This window comes from Perognathus longimembris, chromosome 8 (assembly GCF_023159225.1).
Source record: "Perognathus longimembris pacificus isolate PPM17 chromosome 8, ASM2315922v1, whole genome shotgun sequence".
Classification (NCBI taxonomy): Eukaryota; Metazoa; Chordata; class Mammalia; order Rodentia; family Heteromyidae; genus Perognathus; species Perognathus longimembris.
The window spans coordinates 14,127,806-14,141,116 of NC_063168.1; the positions used below are offsets into that span (position 1 = coordinate 14,127,806).

The 13,311-nt window shown below is 48.4% G+C and overlaps 1 protein-coding gene across 1 annotated transcript in view; it reads right to left on the reverse strand.

Annotated features, from left to right (window-relative positions):
* Tcf7l1 (transcription factor 7 like 1) overlaps positions 1–12,885 on the reverse strand; it is a 153,612-nt gene extending 140,727 nt beyond the window's left edge. The window contains exons 1-3 of the mRNA XM_048352582.1: positions 12,618–12,885; positions 12,464–12,527; positions 12,102–12,229 (exon numbers count right to left, since the gene is read on the reverse strand). Coding sequence (XP_048208539.1) covers positions 12,102–12,229; positions 12,464–12,527; positions 12,618–12,881 — 456 coding nt within the window. The 5' untranslated portion in view covers positions 12,882–12,885. The remainder of the gene's footprint in view (positions 1–12,101; positions 12,230–12,463; positions 12,528–12,617) is intronic.
* Positions 12,886–13,311: the final 426 nt, after the last annotated feature.

Genomic DNA, 13,311 nt, shown 5'->3' on the forward strand with positions numbered 1-13,311 from the left:
TAAGCAAGAGACTAGGTCAACAGATGCACATATTATCACATATCATGTTAAAGGAGCCCAGTTTACCACTTCAAGAGATCAGAAGAAAAGCAAAAGAGAATTGGAGGAAAAGATTAATTGGAGCTTCAGAGCACAGAAAAACAAGAAAGATTAAGACAGCAATGACTACCATCACCAGACTGTCAATAAAGCAACATCAAGGGCTCTAGCTCCACTCAGATACGAAAAGCGCTTATGGAAGGGAAAAAAATACTACTACAAAGAATGAACACAGATATACCACTCATATTTTTATTTGTACACATACTTTCAATTCTGCTCCTGCCAGGTACCTGTAATCCTAGCTATTCAGAAGGCTGAGATCTGAGAATCCCAGTAGCAAATCTGGACAGGAAAGTCTGCGAAATTCTTATCTCCAACTAACCAGAGAATGGAGTTCTCTCTGAGGCACAGAGTTCAAAAGCTCCAGTACTGGCATGCACTCTCTCTGTGCTCCAAAAGCCAGTTGCACATTAATTTGTGTAAGTGTGCATGCGTGCGTGCGTGCGTACACACATGCACACACACAGCCCCAAGGCTGCAAGGTTGGCTTCCTTACAGGGGGAGGTAGGTGACCCCGGCCACTTGCTTCATCTCAATCTCTGCTTCCTCAAGGAAAAACCAGTGGTTACAATATCATATGCACAAAAGTTCAGTGTGGGAAGTTATAACAGTGTGGTAAAGTGCCTACAGCATTGCTTTTTAATGTTGATGTTTAAATATTCATGCTGTCAACATTTAACAAATGAATCACTTATCATGCATCAGATAAAGAAGTATTTTAAGGTTCATGGTCTCTGGGGCACGGCTTGCTGTGGACCTCCCTGAATGGTGGGAGGGTAAAGCTCCAGTGAGCGCACCTGAGCTCTGGTCCTATGTCCATCATTCATAACTGTCTGCTCTTGCATACCCAAGCTTGTGTTCCTCACCTGTGGAGTTGGTTGAATGGTCCCTTCCAGCTCTAGACACTCATGTAAGGATTCTTGGTGAGACTATTACTAGCACAAATCTACCCCTAGAAGGTCTGTCTTACAAAGCCAACTGAATCAATGGAGAGAAGTACAGTCTCAAATATCAGCCAACTTGCAAATTGATCTGATTTGTATATGTATATGTGTGTGTGTCCATACTGAGGCTTGAACTTAGGGCCTCAGCGCTGTCCCTTACCTTTTTTCATCAAGGCTGCTGCTCTATAATTTGAGCCACACCTCCACTTCCAGCTTTTTTTTTTTGCTAGTTAATTGGGGGTAAGAGCCTCATGGACTTTCCTGCCCTGACTGACTTCAAATCATGATCCTCAGACCTCAGCCTCCCAAATAGCTAGGATTAGAGGCGTGAGCCACCAGCATCTGGCTCAGTTCCAGCTTTTTTGCTGGTTAATTGAAGATGAAAGTCTTAAGGATTTGTCTGCCTGGGCTGGCTTTGAACCTTACCCTCAGATCTCAGCATACCAAAGTAGCTAGGATTACAGGTGCAATACATTGTCACCTGGCTCCAGTATTTCTTTCATGGTCAGTTTATTCCATAATAATGGTTCACAAATAACTGGGACTGATAGCTTAAAGATCCTTAAAATATCAAATAGTTTATGAAACAAACCATAGGGAAATAATATTTGCATGCTTGGTTTACCAGAGCTTGATTTGTTAACTATGTTGCAATCCAGATAGATCATAGGGATAGGGAGCAAGTTTATTCCTTGGGCTTTCTTCTACTAGTGTGCTCTTCCAACCTTCACCGATTGCAACAAAACCAGCCTCCAGCTTCCAAACAAGTCAAAAGTTAGCAGATAACCACTTTTTCCTCCAGTGCTAAAGTTCCTGGGGCAGCAGACTAAAGGTGATTTCCTCCACTTGCCGCCTGGCCAGGCAGGACAACTTCACCATTGGCCACTCCCTCACTCAGACCACTTCTGACAAAGGAAGGGACAGTGGCCGTTGGTAAGGCTGGGAGGACTCTCCCCACCCTCCAGTCCCAAGTGACAACTCCCCCCAGGATTTCTGAGCTGGGAAACATAGGTCAGTGCCCTGTCCAGAGAGGGAGCCAGTGATATCAGGCTTGTGTGCAAAGTTACAAGGGTAGAATGTGAAGAGCTAGACTTTGGACTCACAACCAAGTTCAAATGGTGACACTTGCAGCAATGACCAGCAGTGCAACTTGATAGGACAAACTTGACCTCTTCAAGTCTGTTTGCACAGAAGGCAAAATGGGAATAACAAGTTTTTCCCCTCCTAGTGGCTCAGGAAAGATGAAAAAGATCAAGATTTTAGTAGCCACTGACAAATGCTTTCCAAGTAGAGTGAAGCCATTTACAGCCTTAGGAACAGCCCAAAAGAGCAACCATCTCAGCCCACGCTTGCTGTGTGTAATTCACACACACACACACACACACACACACACACACACACACACACACACACAGCATGAACAATCTGAATTCAAAATCTTAATGTGGATCTGATGCCAGAAAGTATTCTTGTCTTAATTAGCATCATGGGAGCCTGACACATAGTTATGTATCTGGGAGCCATTTATATATAGTTTCATTCTGTGAATAGTGTGCTTGCATTTATTTTCTAGAATCAAGGTGAACACTTGGGGCCTTGTTCCTTCTCCTGAAAACTGATTTCCAAAAATGCTGTAACAGTCTGGGGGCATGAGAGCAAATTCATTTCCTGTCCCAGCAACTCCAAGTAATTAATTAGAGTCACCACCTCTTAGAATTTCACGAAGACTCCTTTAAAAAGCCATGCTTAAGAAACACTTTTTTACTTTCTTTTCAAACACTGAAGTATACTTCTACATTAAATGCCCATTTCCCACAAAAGTCAGTATTATGCACACAGTAGAAAGATTTAAGATTCTGAAATTTGTTTTAGAACATTACAAGTACTCAGAAAAATTCTACTAAGTGCTGTGCGCTGGTGGCTCATGCCTGTAATCCTAGCTACCGGGGAGGACTCAGATCTGAGGACTGCGCCCAGGCAGGAAAGTCCAGGAGACTCTTATCTCCAGTTAACCACCAAAAAGCCGGAACTGTTACTCAAGTGGTAGAGTGCTAGCCTTGAGCATAAGAGCTCAGGGCCAACACCTAGGCCCTGAGTTCAAGCCCCAAGACCAGTATAAAACAAACAAAACCATAACTAGGATCATATACATTTATACATAAATAAACAGAAATATGATGTACTCGGCAGGATTTTCACGGTGTAACTCCTCTGAACAATTAACATACAATTTAACCAAATGAATACCAGGAAGCTGCAATATGTTTTTTGAGGGATGAGGTAAAAGGGAAGGGACACAAAAGGAGACAGAAATGGTGGGCAGATATAGTCATTATATCCAATGTACATATATGAAAATAGAGCCAGGAAACTTGAGGGGATGGGTGGGGTTGGGAGAGATGAGGAAAAACAATGGAAGGGGTGATATTGACCAAGATGCATTGTACTTATAAACTGGTAAGTGAAATTAAAACCCCTTTTCACAATTACTTAAAGATTGCAATATTTTTTTTAAAGTATCCACTCAGGGTATACACACCTGATGAAAGACAAAAATCAATCTGTTTCTAGGACAGCAAGTTCAACACAGAGGAAAGGGCCAAGTCCCCTTTGCATTCCTCCAGACACCTACATTCACAAGTGCCAAGGTTCTGGAAACTTCACTTATTTCATTCCTCTCTAAATTTGGTCCAATTTGGAAAAAGATAATTAATACAAGACACAGGATGCTTAAAAGAATTAAAACACAAACACCTCCAAGATAGATTAGATTAGCCAAATTGGGGCAGTTCTCTATAATCCTGCCCTGCCCCCAACTAATCTCCTACTCAAATCAGCCCCCAAATGCAAACAAGTTTGTGTTTTGATTCCCATCTTTATCACCCTTCAAAACCAGCCAGCTCCAGACAAGAGGCAAGAATGTCCCAGGTGCGTCATATCTTTATATCAACACACAAATATTTCGTTATTTAACTGGTAGCTAGGAAGCCACAGCATTTTCAGCTTCATAATGAAGTAGAAAGGAAAAGCCTGAGCCAGACGCTGGTGGCTCACACCTGTAATCCTAGCTACTCAGGAGGCTGAGATCTGAGGACTGCAGTTTGAAGCCAGCACAGGCAGGAAAGTCCTTGAGACTCTTATCTCCAATTAACCACCAGAAAACCAGAAATGGAGCTGTGGCTCAAAGTGGTAGAGCACTAGTCTTGAGTACAAAAGCTCAGGAACAACCAACAACAACAACAAAAAAGAGGCACTGGTAGCTCATGCCTGTAATCCTAGCTACTCTGGAGGCAGAGACCTAAGGGTCTAAGTTTGAAGCCAACCCAGACAGACAAATCAGAGTCCCTTATCTCTAATTAACCAGCAAAAAGCTGGCAATGAAGATGTGACTCAAGTAGTAGAGCACCAGCCTTGAATGAAAAAGCCAAGCAAGAGTGTAGGCCCCTGAGTTCAAGCCCTAGTACAGGGGAAAGAATTGGAAGGGAACTGAAGGGAGAGGAAGGGAGCCTGTAGCCTCCCCAGGCCCAACAACACTCTTAACCCAGCCAACTAGCTGTAAAAGTGAGAGCATACCTAACATGCCCACTCCATCAACAGAGAAAGCTCTATCTCATCCCTCCTCCACTCCTTTCCATTCGCCTTCAGCCCTGTCTGAGTGCTCCTCCAAACATCCTTAATACACTTTCATCAGTGGATTGTAGAGCCTATGGCTCTTCCCTTCCTCCTTCTCTAAACCTGGGCTTTTTTTGTTCCCTCCATTTGCCTGAGACTGGAAGTTGAATTTGGTATCTGATGCTTCTGTTGACTGGCAGGCCTCCACCCTCAAGGGTTAATAATAAGAAGTCCGCCTTTTTTTTGGGGGGGGCAGTCTTTTTAAATAAGTTATCTAGAGCCTGGTTTTCCAACATCTCTTAGGTGAAATGTGGCTTGTGTCCTGGAGCCTTCTCCCACCTGGCCCTATGCTCCTTCAATGACTTCCTTACCTGCTGAGCATCCCCTCCCCTTCGTTGCTCCCAGCATCCTCCCCTAGAACCTATGGTGTCCCCACAGACACCAAGCAGCTCCTAATGACAGCCTCTCAGAATGCCCAGCTATTATTCTGGAAGCATCTATCCCAGCGCTGAGGTGGCAGGCCAGGGTTCCACCTGCTGAAGTCATTCCGCAGGTCACCCAGGCTAGATACCAGGAATTAACAGTGACATCAGCTACCTTCTGTTTGGGTACCGCCTCTCCTCAAAGAAATGCAAGCAACCCGGCCTCTCCCAGACAACGCTTCCTTTCTACTGAAGGAAAAGAACCCTTTTACCTCTCTCTTGGCTCCTGGAAGTCTCCACACTATTCTAGCTCCCACACTGCACCCCTCCAGCCCACAATTATCTTTCTAAGCAGCAGTGTGTGCGGTGTGAGTCACATAACTTCTTGGCAAGTTCTGTGTGCGTGCCAGTACTGGGGCTGGAACTCAGGCCTCCCTCCCTTGCTTGGGTTTTTCACTCAAGCTGTAGCTGTACTACTTGAGCCATACATCCACCTCTAGCTGACTAACTGAGGATAAAAGTCTGACTTGTTTGCCTGGACTGGCTTTGAACCCAGATCTTCAGATCTCAGCCTCCTGAATAGCTAGGAGTACAAGTGTTAACTATCAGTGCTTGGCCACCTCTTCCTTCTTCTTCCTCCTCCCTTTCCTCCTCCTCATTTTTTTTAGTGAGGCTGAGGATTGAACCCAGGGCCCCAAGCATGCTACACAAGTATTCTAGAATATATATATATATATATATATATATATATATATATATATATATATATATATATATATATCCCAACTCCTGGTGTAACTTTTGATGCTTCTTTTCTGCCACTTGAGTTAAGGGCAGATTCCTTTCCCGGCATTCACAGCTTCTCCTTCCCTGATTCCTCATCCTTCCAGGCAAATGTGACAGAAGAAGCTGTATAGCCACCTGAATACCATACCCCCCAATACCATACCCCCCCTCCAATAGCCCTGAACTTTCCTCTCTCCTTGACTTTGCTGTCCTTATACCGGCTTCCACCTCAAGATGGAAGTGAAACACTACTCGTTCTTTAAATACCTCTGCCCTGCTTCATTCTTCTACAATTAACAAGAATTATTTTGAATTTCAGAAGGAGTGTGCTAGCTGCTCTAAGAGGCTGAGATGCGAAAGATAGTGGTTTGAGGTCATAAGGCAGGTTCTGCACATCTGTCATCCTAGCATCATGGAAGTAGGCAGCTGGTCATCCCGGCACAAGCTAAAGCAAGAAATGAGACCCTATCTCAAAATAACCAATGAAAAAGGGTTGGAGGCGTGGCTAAGAAATGGAATGCCCACTTAGCAAGCATAAGACCCTGAGTTCAAACCCCAGCACCACAGAAGCATAAATAAAGTTAAAAGCAAGTGCTTTTCGAACACTAGTTTGAAACCATTTCCTCTACCGAACTTTCTTGATTGACTCAGCTCAAAAAGTTTTCCAAATTCCTCCTTATTTTAAAAATGCTCCACCAGACTTAACTGCCTTATAACAAAGTTCTCCTCTCACAAAGCTAATAGTATTTTTCCCTTGTTATTTTTTAAGGCAAAGACTAGGTCTAATACATTTTATCACTCATAGTTCCTTAGCCATTGTCCATGATAAATACTTATTACACACCAACTGAAGAAGTCAAGGAGCTCACACTTGTAATCCTAGCAACTCAAGAGGCTGAAATCTAAGGATCACGGTCCGAAGCCAGCCAGAGCAGGAAAGTCTGTGAGATTCTTAACTCCAGTTAACTATCCTCCCACCCCCACCACCTCCCCAAAGCCAGAAATGGAGTTGTGGCTAAGTGGCTAAAGTGCTAGCCTTGAGCAAAAAAAGCTCAGAGACAGTGTCTAGATCCTATGTTCAAGCTCCATTACTGGCATTAAAAAATAAATTAAAAATCACATTCAGGGCCCATACCCTTTTCTTGCTTTATGAACTTATGGCCTAATGAACTAATTTTTCAGACATGGTCGGTCTCAGGTTTATACAGTTATTCCCCTATATTACCCGCTGAGTATATGAGGTTTCAGATGCATACCACCACATCCCGTTTGTTTTTTGAGATATAGTCTCACTAATATTTTGTTCAAGCTGGCTTCAAATGAAGACCCTCCTATCTCCTCTCAAGTAGCTGGGATTACAGGCATGCATCATCATGCCTGGTCCAATATAACCACTGGAATAATCTTTGTTAAAGGTTAAGTGTGTGTGTGTGTGTGTGTGTGTGTGTGTGTGTGTGTACTCATGCAGCACACCAGCCTACCTTCACAAGAAGCTCTAGAAATGAGATCAATGGAGAGTGAGGCCAAATCTCACCTTTCCAAAATTTTAACAAGCCAAGTCAGATATTCCCTTCCAGATCTATCTACCCAAAGGAAAAAGATCGACAGGGTTCAAGTCCTCCCATGGATCTGAAACCAAATGTCAGCTTAGCAATCCAAGTGCCAAAACTTCAGCAACACAGGCAGGGCCCTCCCAAAAGCTTACTCCATGTGAAAAGCACTCATTAAACTCAAGAGTTATATTTAGCAAAAAATGGAACACAAGTTATATTTAGATGAAATGACTTAAAAGAATTTTACCAAAAACAGCATGTTTGTACTGATCTTCCAAAAGAAAAGGTCTTCCTTAGCTGTTATATACAATTCCCCAGCACAATCTTCTTATACTTGCAAAGAGATTTCTGGGTCCAGGTGCTATGGCTCATAATTATAATCCTAGCTACCTCAGGAAGCAGAAATCAGGAGGACCATAGTTCTAGGACAGCCCAGACAAAAAGTTAGCAAGACTCCATTTCAACAAATGCACCAGGCATGGTGGTATGAGTTTAATTTTAGCTATGAGGGAAGTGTAGGCAAGAGGACCAAAGTCTGAAGCCAGCCCCAGGCAAAAACAAAACCCTATCAAAAAAATAACTAAAAGCAAAAAAAGGCTGGAGGCAGGTTCAAGTGATAGGCACTTGCCTATTAAGCAAGAGACCCCGAGTTTAAACCCCATTCCTGCCCCAAGAACAAAACAAAACACATTTCTGCTTGCCTAAAAGAACAGGAATGCCAATGGCATTCCAAGGCTACCCAAGGGAAACTGAGATACAAGGAAATTTAAAAGTTGACATTTTAAAAGACCAGAAAGATTTCATTAAAAAAAAATCTGAGTTGGGAGTGTTTGACAAAGACATAAGCAGCTTGTACTTGAGGTGCATAATAGTGACTTCTAAATTTACATGCTGGACATATAAACTACAGTTGCACTCCGAAACTAGACATGCTACTTCCCAAAATGTTATTAGCACTCAAGTTATAGTCCCAAACTACTCTCTTAATCACTTTGTTGCTAGCTTGCCCAACCACGATGAACAGTTTTCTTTTGGTTTTTCTTCATCTTAAACAATTTTTCATATCCACTTACTAATTAATGCTGCTGGAGAAGGACTGGCCAGCCCCTTTGTTCTTGTAGCAATTATTCTAGTAAGGATGCTGAGGCCTTCTGCCAGCTATTCCTAAAGTCCATGACCACCCTGAAAACACTCCAGCTGGGCCCCACTTTTCTGGTTTGGTAGTTCTACAAAAATATTAGCAACAAGCCGGGCGCCGGTTGCTCAAACTTGTAATCCTAGCTACACAGGAGGTTAGGATCTGAGCATCCTGGTTTGAAGCCAGCCCAGACAGGGAAGTCTGCAGGGAGACTGCAGTTAACCACCCAAAAAGCTGGAAGTGGAGCTGTGGCTCAAGTGGTCAAGCACTAGCCTTGAGCGAAAAAGCTTAGGGAAGCTGGGTGCTGATGGCTCTTGCCTGTAATCCTAGCTGAGATCTGAGGCTCATGGTTCAAAGCCAATTGGGCAAGAAAGTCTGTGAGGCTTTCATCTCCAACAAACTACTCATAAAAAGCAAGAAGTGGCACCGTGGTTCACATGGTAGAGCGCTAGCCCTGGGCACAAAGAGGCTTGGGGATAGTGCCCAGGCCCTGAGTTCAAGCTCCAGGACCAGCAAAAGTAAATATATAAAATAAAAACAAATTACCAAAAAAAAAAAATCAGAAACAGCTTGGGGAGGGGCTGGGAATATGCCCTAGTGGTAAAGTGCTTCCCTCGTATTACATGAAGCCCTGGGTTCGATTCCTCAGCACCACATATATAGAAAAAAGCCGGGAATGGCACTGTGGCTCAAGTGGTAGAGTGCTAGCCTTGAGCAAAAAGAAGCCAGGGACAGTGCTCAGGCCCTGAGTCCACGCCCTAGGACTGGCAACAAAAACAAAACAAAACAAAGAAACAGCTTGGGGACAGTGCCCAGGTCCTGAGTTCAATCCCCAGAACCAGCAAAAAAAAGAAAACTCAAGGACAGTGCCCAGGCTCTGAGTTCAAGCCCTAGGACTGTCTTACACTCTTGTGCAGGGGCGTGCACACACAAAATGTAGCAGCAGAGAACCAAGATAACCCATTCACATACCACATTTACACCTTAGAGCAATGAAGTCAACAGTTGTGTAATTCACAAGTTACAACAACAACAACAACCAAAAAAGATATAGGAAGCCAAAAAGAGAGACTGGAGCATAGATACTCGAAGTTCTTCTTCACCCCAAACTAGCAGCTCCCTCCCTGTCCTCACCCCATGTCTATCTACATCAGAGGACCACTCTGATCTGGTTTGTCTCCAGTGAAAACTACACTAGTTACAATGATATAATCATCCAGAGGAAAACCATCACCTCAGCCCTGTAGTCCAAATGAATACTTCATTGACTCCTCACTAGCTTTCTTCACTGGTCACTTTGCCCAAAACATAGAGTCAAATTAGAAGAAAACGGTCCTAGCATATCAATGAACTTTGTAACTAATCAGATGGCAGGCATAGAAGCACAGACATGAGGGTGGGCTGAATTCTACTAAGGCAATGCTCCCAGGAGACAAATTGTAGAAATGGGAACAAGATGGAATCCAAGTCCCCCAAGAAAAGGAGTATCTTAGGATGCTGGGAAGGGAAGTGGTGACACTGGCTACTGCACAGGGGGATGGCTGTAAGGATGAGCAGGGACAATCAGAGGCATGCAGATGAAGGAAATTTGACTTCCCCAAGGAAAGCTCCAAAATCCTACACAAGCCTGGATTTAGTCATCAGGAATCTCCAACATCAGCAAAAAATAGCCTTTGGAAGTCCTTATACAGAAGAACACAGAATATAGAAGAAGGACAGAAAGAAGAGGCAAACAGAAAATCTGTCTTACTTTGGACCTTAATGGTCAAACAGGTGACAGAGAGACAGTTGTCAAAGTCATGGTGCAAACGTTTTAACCTGAGAGGCTAGAAGAATACAAATGTCCTAAAATGATTGGAGGAATGTCCAGCTTGAGGGAGAAATAGTCTTATGTGAAAGAGTTCTGATGCCCCAGGCCCTGGTTCCAAGCTGACACACAGAGGTTAGTGGCTCCCAGACCCCGGCTCCAGACATCCTAATGATAACTGGAAAAAGGACTTTGGTGGCAGAACTCTTCCCATCACACACAAAGTTACAGGAAGTGTCTGCTTCCATCCTCTGCAGCTAGGAGAGGGAAAGTTCACCCAACTTTTACCCACATCGGGTTTTCTTGAAATGTGGATGAGAAAAGGCAATGGTCACAGGTCAATGTCCAGCTTTCACTGCAAAAGTGACACAACAGGACGTCCTGGGGTACTCTGGTTCAGCAGATTCAAGGCTGCAGAGTATCCCTGGCCAGGGCAAAGCCAAGAGATCTGGATGGTTCCACAACCCTCTCCATCCATCAGAGCCTCTCCCACAACCCCCACACTTCATCATGCTGCCCACTGAACCAAATATGAAGGCCATCGATCTCCACAAACAATCCCGCCATGACAGCAAGGACAGCCCACCTGTCCACACCTAACAGTTCCTTAGTTAGGATCATTATTTAAGGGCAACTTTTGCACAAGTGAGTTTGCTGGCTGGGGAAAGCCAGTCCCGAAGGGCCAACGCTCGCAGCCCCTACTGGAGAACAAACCAGCGGGCGCTGGAAAGTTGAGCGGGAAGCAAAGAATGAACTGTGACTAAATGGCAGCACGCATCAGGCCTGGCACACAGTAGGTGGGTGCTCGTCTGAGATCTGCCAGCGGACCCAGAACCCGGAAACCACCCAAGGATGGAGAGGCAGTTCCGGGGGACACAAAGGCCTCCCAGCCCCGGACAGTTACCCCCTGGCTACGCAGGGGAGGAGTCAGGAGCTTAGAGCCCAAGAAAGGGGTGAAGGAATCCGCCCTCATTTGCACTTCGTCTGGGGCCCAGTCAATTTGCTTAATCACCACTGTAAATGCCAGCCCCCAGCACACAATGCGCGCCCATTAACAGGTTTAAAGTGTCCTAGCGGTCGCTTTAAATGAGAAAAGCCGGCAACAAAAGGGGGGGAAAAGCCAAGTTCCTTCACTTGGAGAAAGCCTAGGATCTCCCTCAAAACCATCGCAGGGAGTGTACGATCCGGGGCTCAGCAGAGCTCGGTGCAGAGCCCCGGAGGGAGGCCCGGCGGTGGTGAGGGGGGTGGTGGAGAACCCACCACCAAGACGGAGTTTGCTAGGACCCCAGCTCAATGTCGTCCAGGGACCCTGGAGAAACGGGCACCACGTCGTCCACCCGGCTCCAGCCGTCCCTCGCCTAACTGCCAAGGGCAGCTGACCGATCTCTAGGAAGGAAGGCGAGGGTACCCCCCTCTCCTTGAAGCGGGCACAAATCCAAGTTTTCCTTTGGGCACACGCTTCCTTTGAGGCGAGGGGAAGATCCCAGAGGTGGCTCCCCAGACCTCGATCCGTAAAAGGGACGAAGTTAGAGCAACTTTTCTCTACAGGCACTGGTCGGCGCAGCCTCACGCGCGGCCGCCACCGAGGAGGAGTTGGACTCCGCAAACAAGTTCTGCCCGGGATCGGCGCCGGAGGCCCCCTCCCCCACTCCACGGCCGAGCCCGGGGGTGCGTCCCGCCGCCCCGGCCCCGCGCGCGCCCACCCCGGCGCGGCCCGACCGCCTCTCCCTCACTCACCGTGCGCGCTCCTCCGGGAGACAGGGGGCCGTTGGAGAGGTACGGGCTGCTCAGGTCCGGGATCATCAGGAAGGGGTACCCCGGGTATGCGGGTCCCTTAAAGAACGCGCCGTCCTGGGGCCTTCTCACTGCGGACAAAACCAAGACGGGGTGAGGCCCGGGGCCCCCGGACAGCGCCGCAGTGGGGACCTCCGGGAGGGGACCGGGACCCCGAGCGCCCCTCGCGCGCGCCCCAGGGCGGCTGCAGCGGCGCGGGGAGGAGCCGCAGGGGCTCGGACACTCGGGCCCCGGGGCACCGGAGGCGCGGGACGCTACGGGGCCCGCGAGGGACTGGAGACCCGAGCGGCCGGGCGGCCACGTACCTTCGGCGAAATAGTCCCGCGGCTTCTGGAAAGCGTCCCGGGCGGGCTGCGGGCGCCTCTCCGCCTGCGGAGGAGACACAAAGGCGAGGGCGGGTGAGCGGGAGAGGGCTGGGGTCCCCCCCCCGCCCGGGACTCCCCACGGGAGCCGCCTCACCTCCGAGTCCGAGCTGCTGCTCTGATTCTCCGACTCGTTGACCAGGGACGACTTGACCTCGTCCAGATCCCGCTGCGCCGAGGCGCTGTCGCTGCTCGGCTCCTGCTCCTCGCCCCCCTCGTCCTGGAAGGGGATCAGCTCGTCGTTCGCCCCGAGGTCGTCCCCGCCGCTGGCCGCCCCGGCTCCCGAGCCGCCGCCGCCTCCGCCTCCTCCTCCGCCGCCGCCGCCGCCGCCGGCGCCGCCACCGCCACCGAGCTGGGGCATGGTGGGGCCGCGGGCCGGGGCCGCCGCGCTCCGAGCCCCGCGCCTCCCGCGCCCTGCCCGGCCCGGCCCGGCGCCCCTTCCTCCCGCTCCTCGGCCCGCTCCGCTCGCCGCAGCCTCGGCCGCCGCCGCTGCAGCCACAAAGTTTGACAGGGCGTGGCCCCGCGGGAAGCGGGCCCGGCGCAGGCCGGCCGGGGCGGGGGAGGCTCGGCTCGGGGCCCCTCCGGCAGCGCGGAGCCCAGGGCTCCCCAACTCGCAGCCGCCGCCTGCCTCCGCCGGGGCGTCCCAGAGCCTGGCCCGCCGGGGAGGGGCGAGCGGGGACCGAGGGAGGGCCCGCCCGCCCGGCTGGGCAGGGGGGCCGGAGGGAGGAGCCCCGGCTGCAAGCTGACACCCGCGCGCCTCGCGGAACCGGGAGAGCTCCGGCGCGCGCGCA